The 10069-nt window shown below is 35.5% G+C and overlaps 2 protein-coding genes across 5 annotated transcripts in view; both read left to right on the top strand.

Annotated features, from left to right (window-relative positions):
• Positions 1-4584, top strand: part of LOC107609893 — a 4992-nt gene extending 408 nt beyond the window's left edge. The window contains exons 1-13 of one of the 4 annotated variants that reach the window (XM_016311951.2): positions 1-99; positions 222-514; positions 748-1061; positions 1149-1241; positions 1346-1439; positions 1729-1822; positions 1996-2093; positions 2249-2318; positions 2976-3076; positions 3155-3271; positions 3417-3493; positions 3606-3650; positions 3768-4584. In XM_016311951.2, the coding sequence (XP_016167437.1) occupies positions 284-514; positions 748-1061; positions 1149-1241; positions 1346-1439; positions 1729-1822; positions 1996-2093; positions 2249-2318; positions 2976-3076; positions 3155-3271; positions 3417-3493; positions 3606-3650; positions 3768-4290 (1857 nt within the window). In that variant the 5' untranslated portion in view covers positions 1-99; positions 222-283 and the 3' untranslated portion in view covers positions 4291-4584. Of the gene's footprint in view, positions 114-221; positions 515-747; positions 1062-1148; positions 1242-1345; positions 1440-1728; positions 1823-1995; positions 2094-2248; positions 2319-2975; positions 3077-3154; positions 3272-3416; positions 3494-3605; positions 3651-3767 lie in introns of all 4 variants that reach the window. The other 3 variants (XM_016311950.2, XM_016311949.2, XM_016311948.2) reach the window with 3 other exon arrangements.
• LOC107609892 (thaumatin-like protein 1b) lies at positions 7478-10068 on the top strand. The gene is made up of 3 exons (XM_016311947.2): positions 7478-7720; positions 7819-8518; positions 9808-10068. Exons 1-3 carry the CDS (start codon positions 7651-7653, stop codon positions 10052-10054), a joined length of 1017 nt encoding a protein of 338 aa, XP_016167433.1. The 5' UTR covers positions 7478-7650; the 3' UTR covers positions 10055-10068.

The following is a 10069-nucleotide window of genomic DNA, read 5'->3' as shown; positions in this document are numbered from 1 at the left end:
TCTCCATCTCCATCTCCATCTCCATTCTCAATTCACATTCTCCTCCTTTTTAATTCCACTCTTCTCCATCTCCATCTCCCTAACCATTACTCTCTATAGGTAGTTCTAATTAGGTACTAATATTACCATTACTCAACCGCCATGGTCTCCTAGATGGCGTTTTGTCTTTTTCCACTCTCCACCTCTCACCTAACAAAGTCTCTTTCTTTTTCTTCTTGAAGCTGCGGATTTTGAAGTAAAAGCTGAATTAGCGGAAGCATTGGGTTTGCTATTTGAAGAAAAAATGGGAGCGGTTTGTTCAGCTGGCATGGCTGAGGGCAATGCTGAGCTGCGAGGGAAGAATACTTTGGGGTTTTCTGGGAAGCTTAAGAAGGAAGATAGCTTTATCAACAAAAAGTCAGAAACTTTTTCAGATTCAAGGAGTAATAGTCGTGGTAAAAAGCAAAAGAAGCAGGTCGCTGATTTTTCCGGCGAACTCAAATCCTCCAGTCCCGCTCCAAAAGGGGCAAAACAGGTATTTTTCCAATCTGTACTGATCTTTCTATGTCTTAATGGGATGCAGTTAGTTTTCCATGGATTTAGAGAAATTACAAAATTTTGACTTTCGAAGTGGATTCACTTGTGTTGTTTCTGTTGTAGTTCGTAGATTTGACTTCATTATTTGATTTAGTGATTTTCCCTCAAATAAAGTATGTTGTTAATTCTAATTGTGGAGATACTATCTTTGTGTATATTTCCTTTTGGCAGTTCATCCACAGGGGCTCTTTTCTGGGAAGAGCTAGTGAGAAGGCCGTTGATGTTCTAGACTCACTTGGGAGTGGCATGCCAAAGTTAAACACCAACAGCGGGTTTGCCTCTGGAATGGCTTCTAGAGGCAAAAGAATATCTATATTGGCTTTTGAAGTAGCTAATACAATAACCAAAGGGTCAATTCTGTTTCAATCACTTTCTGAAGAGAACATTCAGTTCCTTAAAAAGGAGATTCTACAATCAAAAGGAGTTCAACAATTAGTTTCAACTGATATGACTGAGTTAATTAATCTTGCTGCGGCTGACAAAAGGTTTAGTGCATTCAAGGATCAGTGTTGTCTTCAGAGTTTTGAAGTTCTTTTTATTTTATTTATCTCTTGTTTTGGGGCAATTTATAGGGATGAGCTTTGTGGTTTCTCACGGGAAGTAGCAAGATTTGGAAATATGTGTAAAGATCCGCAGTGGCACAATCTAGATCGATATTTCTCAAGGTGCTATCACATGATTACACATTTATACTAATTGCCATGATTGAATTCTTAGAGTATTACAATTTACAAACATTTCTCATTAGGATTTTGAACAAAAATTTCAGATTAGACTTGGACCATGCCTTGGGTGATATGCAATCCAAGGTAGAGGCAGAAAAGACAATGCAGGAGATTACCAGTCTAGCTCAGCAGACTTCTGTAAGCCCATTGTCAATTTTTTTAATCTTTGCATGCCTCAACAAACTGATGGATGCACAAGTCATTCTGGTTATTCCATGTTTGCTGAATGATTTTAATTAATAGATCTTTGATCTTTACATAGTTTTGACTTTTGAGTTATTATGCTTGTATCTATATGTTGTTCATATAATTTTCATTTTATACTTCTGGTATTCTTTTGAGTTCTTTACTTGTTAAAATAAGGGTACCATTCCAGATTTTGGTGTAGTCCATCTTTGAATTACTGTTTTTATCCTTTTGTATGTAGGAATTGTACCATGAATTAAATGCTTATGACCGTTTTGAACAAGATTATCAGCAAAAGATTAAGGAAATGGAGTCCTTAAATCTTCCTTTAAAAGGTTAGAAAATTTATTATATGCTTTTCCCTAGAATGTCTAATGGTATTTGTTTTTCCAATGATAATCATTTTTTATCTTCAGTCGGATGTACGTAGTATATGCAAGACACATGCAAAGCGAAGTATGCAGAAATTAATTAATGATTGACAGCTCTATATGCCTTATAATTTCAGGTGAGGGTATCACGTTTTTTCAAAGTGAGCTAAAGCATCAAAGAAAGATTGTGAGGAGCTTGAAAAAGAAGTCTCTTTGGTCCAGAAACATGGAAGAGGTATGAATGAAGGGATAGTTCCTAATGTTGGACCTAATTGTATTTTTCGGTTCCTTTGTTGGAACGAAACCTTATTTAGTTGGCTAGAAGTAAATGTTCTATGTCTACGTTTATTTAAAGCAATGTAATTATTCTATGTGATTTGCTTATTGCAGATAGTTGAAAAGCTTGTTGATATCGTTACCTATATGCATCAAACTATTCATGAGTTCCTCGGAAACAACGGTATGACACGTGTCTTTTCTGAGAAAAAACCATATGTTGCTGCTAGCATAGAGGGCATCTACTTGTCCTTATTCAATAAGAATTCATCAGATTTTCCAACCTTAGGTTTTGAAGTCTAAATTTGCTCAATTTATCACGACCCTCTGCTATGCTTCAAAGAAAATTACTTGCATTCTGTCTGTATGACATGTTTGTTGGGAAGTCTGAACTCGTGTTTGTTTAGAATTTAAACTTACTTGAAATGAAAGATATCTATAGCATATTATTTACACATAATACATTTACTAAGGATGGAAACTCTGAAAATAGGTGCTTCCCAAGTTTTCTTTAAAATTTCTTGGCTCAAATTTCCACTTAGTTGCTCAGTTTTATCTTTCTAGCTTGAATCACATGAATGAGAGGGATTATTTATTGTAATTTTACAGCTGTCTTTCTTGTACATGATTTTTCTGCTTGGATTAGCATACTGTCTTAGAGCATTTGGGAAAACTCTTAAAACTACAAAAAGAATCCCTAAATCCTCGATTTTATATTAGTCATTTATCAAGACATATGAAAATCTTGTGTTTTCTATCTATCATGTCAATCTTATTGGTAGGTTGTAAGGGTGGTATGATGATTGATTGTAATATTAATGAAATTGTGAATTCATGGTAGGTACAGCTGCTGCCGATAACTATAGTAAAGGGTCTCAAAGACTGGGCGAAGCTGGTCTTGCACTGCACTATGCTAATATCATCAATCAGATAAATATGATTGTAAGTTTTTATCTTGCTAATTAAATTTGTAGTGACCTCACCTCAGTTTTTCTTTAAATAAAAAATTCTCTCTATCAGGCTTCTCGCCCAACAGCTCTTCCCCCAAATACAAGGGACACGTTATATCATGGTTTGCCTAATAATATCAAGAGTTCTCTTCCCTCTCGGTTGCAATCCATTGATGTCACAAAAGAGGTATGCCCTTCAAGTTGCAGATATATTCATTTCCTACCAGTCATTTTTTATGGTGTCACTTTCTCCGAGTTGGTCACTTCTGCTCATGAAGATTGAATTTTACATCGTTGTGCATTATCCTAAATAAAATGACAATTTTTTGTAGCTGCCGATCACTCAGATTAAAGCCGAAATGGATAAGACTCTTCAATGCCTTCTTCCATTTGCCACAAATACTATCAAGTAAGATATGCTTTCAACTCTTTTGGTTTCCCATGCTGGCCCTATTTTCATATATAAAATTGCATTAGAAGTCTATGCAATTGCTTTATGTAACATATTTTACTTTGGACAGAGCACATCAAGGTTTTGGATGGATCGGTGAATGGGCAAACACAAGGTTAGCTATATATAAACTTGTATATCTGTGGGATTATGATTGTGTTTACATGTGCTGTGTGAACTAATAACAGCTTGAATTTCATGAATTGATGATAATTCTTGTTCTGATTTGCAGTGGTAACGATTTTGGTGAGAGTACACCCGCTGAAAGTAGTAAGCTGATGCGCATCCAGACACTCTATTATGCTGATAAGCATAAAATCGATAATTACATCGTTGAATTGTTGGCATGGCTTCACCATCTGATAAGCTTTGTAAGATCCAGACAGAATACCCTGAAGCAAATGCCTATGCGATCTCCTCCAAAAGGGAGATTCCAGCCCAAGATGCTTGAGTTCCTTTCCCCAGACGGCAGTGGCAACAAGACGTTGGGACGTGAAGTCTCTGAAGAGGATAGGAGGTTGTTAGAGGAGGTGATTACAAGGAGGAGCCGTCCTGGAATTAGCAAAAGCATGGATTTTGATGCTCCAAAGAAAAGAGAATCAAGAAGAGATCGGTACATGGCCAAAAGCGCTAGCAGTTCGCCTGTCAAGGAGTTCTTGGGTACGGGTATGGGTACGAGACTCGGCTCAGAGCAACAAAACTACAACGTTTTGGATATCATGGATGGATTAGGATACCGAGACCTTTCATTCTGAATTCATTTCTTCTCTTCCTCTTGCTGGCGTTGCTAGTCCAGTTTCTTTCTTGCTATATAGCATTTCATCATTCATTTCTTCATCCTTAATTTATATGTATATATCATTATAAGTAACTAACCCCAGATCTTCTTAGTTCTCAAATTTGTTTTGTACAGCAAAATAGAAGTATAACTAGATTGTTCGACAATTCTTTGGTGGGTGAATGTATCGTCCTACAATTTATAGCAGCATATGAGAATGAGTAAAATGCATTTATGACTGAATTTTCTATAAAGGTCATTTATGACTCAATCTTCTATAAAGGATACTACTATACAGTGCAGAGACATTTTAGTTATTGAAGAAAAGCATTTCAAAGTTCTCTATAAATTATTTGTTTGGTTTGATAAAAAAATGAGAGGATAGAAAAAAGGTAAAAAAAGAATGAATGGAAAAAAATATTTTTTTGTTTGGATATTAAAAAAAAATAGAAAGAAAATAAAATTGTGCTTGCCAAAAGAATTTATTAATAACTCAAACAAATTATTAAATAAATATAACATTATTATATAATTTAATAATAATTTAAATTAAAACAAATTTTTATGTTAAAAATATTAATAATCTTCTCCTTAGTAACTAAGAATTTTTTGGTAATTCAACATCCACTTGTATTTGGTATGAAATCCTTAATTCAATATCCACTTAATAGTTAATAGTAACTAAAAAAATTTTACATTTAATAAAAAATCAACTCTACCTTCAAACAAATGTAGAGTTTAAAACCATGCTAGCAAAAATTTTAATTTTGAAAAATTTAAGACTAAATTAGAATTTGTTGTCCTTCAAGACAGGGATCAGATTGGAAGACGGGGGAGTGCCCAAGTTGTCGTAACCAGGCTTGGGAAGGACACCCAACTCGCATTCTTAATGGCGAGATCCATCCACTCCTCATATCCCCTTTACTGCCTGAAGGATCATGCTTTCTAAATTCCTGCTCTTGTCATCTTATAACACCCCAATTTCTTCTCCGTAACGCTTTCAAACGATGTGGGACGCACCTTGCTAACGAGTTACGAAGCCACCCCCCCTCTCTTCTTTTATTCTGCTTCATAAACCAGCATTTTCTCCTCCAAGCCCTGCCTATTCCCTTGCATTTTGCATCCTAAAATCCTATAAACAATTTCCTTATTACTCTAACACTTCATTTTTCTGGTTACTTGCACTCTCACCACTTCCTTTCGCCTTCTACTTAGCACTTCCATAGCTCTCTAAGTCAAATGTCAAGAATCCTGAGGCAGAACAAAGCATCTCCCTATTTGAGTTTAGCCACTTGGACCAACGGATATTAAGAATTAGGCTTCTTTGAGTCACCTCAAGCACCTTAAGTTTGGAAATCCCTCATGAAAATTTGAATTACAACCAGCTGTCTTCTCTATATAATTCACAAGTTATGCAACATATCCTACTGTTTATATCAATATGTCATGATTCATGATTATTGTACCTTCCATTTCATAGCTAATACCCATACACTTTATTTCGCCAAGCAAAAATCAGCCATATTCATAGCATAAGCGTTGCTAGCTACATAGCGATGGTATTTGTCATGGAGAAAGTCTAGGGACCAGCAGATTTTGTGGTTTTTAGCCATCAATTAGCCATCAATGATGTTTTTAATGGTGGGAGATTACATCTAATGGTGTAGAATCATTCAATTTCCTTTTGATAGTTAAGTGCTGACCAGAATTTAACAAAAGTGCTGGCCCCCTAGCACTCCTCTTTGTCATGATAGGAAACTACAAAAAGCTTGAAATGCAAATTGGTACTAACATAATAAAATACCGTCTTTAGAATGGATTCATTGCTTTTTTGCGTCATCTTTAATTTGCTGTTATCTCAAAAAATATTGGAAGCGTGCGAGATGATTAATTGGGTGGTTGCTCAAACATTACTATCACTTGAATACCTAATACCTCATTGATCGATTCTTGAATACAAAATTACACGAGAACGTAGTGGCGATTTTATTTGGATTTCCATGATTATGCACTAAAACAAAGACTTAATTAGTATGCTACTATATAAGACTGACGAAAGCTTGTTGCGCATGATTTGCCTATTTGTTAATCTTGATATTATATTTTGCTAATTTATATTGACTGGGATTATGTTAAAATATGCTCCAATAAATAAAGTTACAAAATACTAGTGTGTCTCTTCTTCCTCTACTTGATATAAGTAATTAGTGAGGTAGTTTTGGGTAAAGTGTGTATATATATAAATTTGATAAATTAAGTTATTTTAAAACATTTAATATATTAGGAACATAGGTAGGGAAATTTTTGTCCTTGGCGAAAAGAGTGTGACGAATTGTACAAGACGAAAAGACGGTTTAAACGATTTTATTTGGTAATTAAAAGACGGTAATCTGCTAGCTAGTTATGATCTTATTAGAATTTTATATTAGAGATCAAGTAATTTTCAAGACAAATTGCATAATTGATCCAAAATGTTTTATACATAAGCAGGAAAAATATATGTAAACAGAACAATACACAATGGAGCTCCATCCTGTTTCTTTTGTTTTCTGCTATTTTTATCGAGAAGATTTTACTGAACAAAATAACATGAATAAGATAATATCAAACCAGATTAGGTACTACCTGCACATAACATGCCTACTTTCATCTAACTATAGTACTTATTGAGTTTGACCAACTAAGAGAAAGGGAAAAAATGAAAACATAAAGAAATGATAGCATTTTGCCGAAAAGATAATATATATGAACGCTAACAAAATGCCAAAGAAAAATGTGGCAGAGCTTTGCCACACGCAACAAATTGAGCCATCGCCTTGAAATAAAAATCATGCAGCAAATTCGAGTGTCTAACACATATCAGAATTCCCACTACCAAATGCCTGTCTTTGTCTGCACCCATGAAAATTATTGAGACCCCCTCAACTTCTATCTAGCTAGGTATAGTAGATATTTTATGTCAGCAAAATAAATCACCAAAATGATACTCTCAAATTTATATTATCAATGATTATTTTTTAATCACGTTTTTATATCTTTTAGATTTTTTTTTTTAACAATACAAGCCTTCGAATACTATTTTATAATGAAATTATTATCCCGTTATTTAATAACAAAATAATACAGCGTTACGAAAACATAAAATCCTTATAAATGGTGAGTTGAAGCAGAACGTTACTTCCCTCCCTGTCTACCCGCCAGCTTTATTATTAATTTCTGCCTATAAATAATAATTATTCTCACAGCAGATTCCATTTCCAACGTTTCTTCACCGTCTTCCTAGGTTCCATTCTTATTCTTTTAGCTATTCACAAACACTAACTAATTGAACTTCCACATGGAGCATAATAAGCTCACATTAATAAATCCAATCTCAGTACTAATAACACTTTGTGTATTAGTATCAGGTAAGTAAATCACTCCATAAACCATGTTATTACCAAATTAAAATGAAATTGTTTACCATTTTATGTTAATGTGTGTGGGTGTGAACACAAATTTGCAGAGGGGAAAGCAACTACCTTCACACTACTCAACAAATGTGACTACACTGTGTGGCCGGGAATTCTCACTAACGCTGGTGTCGACCCTCTTCCGGTCACCGGCTTCGCCCTCCGAACTGGCGAGTCCAAAACCATCACGGCACCAACCACCTGGGGTGGCCGTTTCTGGGGCAGGACACTCTGCGCCCAAGACTCCGCCGGAAAATTCTCATGCGGCACTGGCGATTGCGGCTCCGGCAAACTAGAATGTGCTGGCAGCGGTGCCACGCCGCCGGCAACCCTGGCAGAGTTCACCCTCCATGGCGCCGGAGGACTAGATTTCTTTGACGTCAGCTTGGTCGACGGTTACAACCTCCCGATTACGGTGGTTCCGCAGGGTGGCTCCGGCGAAAACTGCACCGTCACGGGGTGCGTAGGAGACCTCAATGGCGATTGTCCATCGGAGCTGAGGGTTATGAGCGAGGATGGGAAACGTGGCGTGGCGTGTAAGAGCGCGTGCGATGCGTTCCGGTTGCCGCAGTATTGCTGCGACGGCGCGTACCGCTCACCGGACACTTGCAAGCCTTCGTCTTACTCGAAGGTGTTCAAGAGCGTGTGCCCACGCGCGTATAGCTACGCGTATGACGACAAGACGAGCACATTTACGTGCGCATCTGCCGATTACACCATTACGTTTTGTCCTTCCCCCGATACTAACCCCAGGTTAGATTTCAATATTTCGTTACATTGCCCCTCATTTTTTATTTTTCACGCTAACGGTTAAAAGGGTATTTTCGTCCTTCTATGAATATGAACGTTGGTGGCATTTAGGCTTGTGGGGATTTTTTCACTATTTGTCTTGATTGTGATTTGTGAACAATATTATAAAGAATGGACATAAAGTAGTAGATAGTATCCAAGTTGCAACAATAATAATAGAACTTGTAATTATTAAACAACAAACAATTACATCATATTCGGTGATTAGTAATTTAGTATAGTATCAGCGGTGGGTATGCTCTTACTTTTATAGACTTCATAATTACTGTCGACCAAAAACAAAAACCTTTTTCTTCTCTCACTTATTGCTATATCTAATTTTCTCATGGTATGGATTGTTGCACAATAGTATGGTGGGTACATGGTAATAGAGCTGTATGTGTGCCCGTGAAACATGCATCTCCAAATTTCAATCCTTGTTAGCCTAGTTAGTTTTAAATTCAGCATGTGGTCTCAGAAATAGGGAACCGTCTCTTGAATAAAATAAGTACTGTTTCTAGTATCGAATCTCCATACCATACAAGTTAGATTTTAGCACCGTATAGTAATACTAATATTCAAATGAACTTTTAAACCTCCGGTAAAATATTATTTTGGGTATCAACGTTTAAACTAAATTTTAATTCATTTCAAATGTTTTATTTTTATTTTAAAATTTTTTAAATAAATTTGATATTTTTCATTGTTAATTTTGATACAAATAATTATGAGAATGACGGACATAAATATTAACAGCGGTATTATTATTTCATATTTTATTCTATGTTAAAAAAAAAACATAACCAAAATATTTTTGTAACACTTCTTGTAGATCTTCTTCTTATATAAAAAAAAATCCAAATCCTACTTATCATTCATTAATGCTCTATAATCAAAAGAAAAACTTTTACATTGGTGAATCGATTTTATTTATATACTAAAATCAAACATTATGCTAATACCAATCGATTTTATTTATATACTAAAATCAAACATTGACATTTAATATGCTAATTGTTTGTGTCAAATTTAATTGTATAATAACATTGAATACCCTTAAGACTAAATAAAAAAATTAAAATTTTTTGAAATTAAAATAACACGGCTGAAACATTAAATACCAAATTAGAACAATCAGAATAATACTTTACACTTACACACATCTTAAGGTAAGCTCTCAATTTTACTCACCATTAGTCTACTTGTTCGAATAGTGTTTAATTATCCTTATTTTGATGAATGTGATTTTGCAGTAGTAAGAAATCGTGGGAGGGACAAAACTCGAACTCAGATAGTAACGAATCTTCTTCGTCATCATCTTCATCTTCGTCTTCTACTCCAACATCACCACAGGTGAGCAAGGGAGGAATGGTGTACGTAGGTGCACTAGACCAAAGTGAAATACCATGGTCAGCGTGCACTCGTGCTAGGGAATCCCAATCCATTGCAACCTTCATCGTCATTATGGCAAGTTGGCGCTTGTGGCAACTGCTCTTTTAGTTTTACACTTTTACC

The sequence above is a fragment of the Arachis ipaensis genome, chromosome B07, assembly GCF_000816755.2.
Source record: "Arachis ipaensis cultivar K30076 chromosome B07, Araip1.1, whole genome shotgun sequence".
NCBI lineage: Eukaryota > Viridiplantae > Streptophyta > Magnoliopsida > Fabales > Fabaceae > Arachis > Arachis ipaensis.
This window is presented reverse-complemented; position numbering and strand designations above follow the sequence as displayed.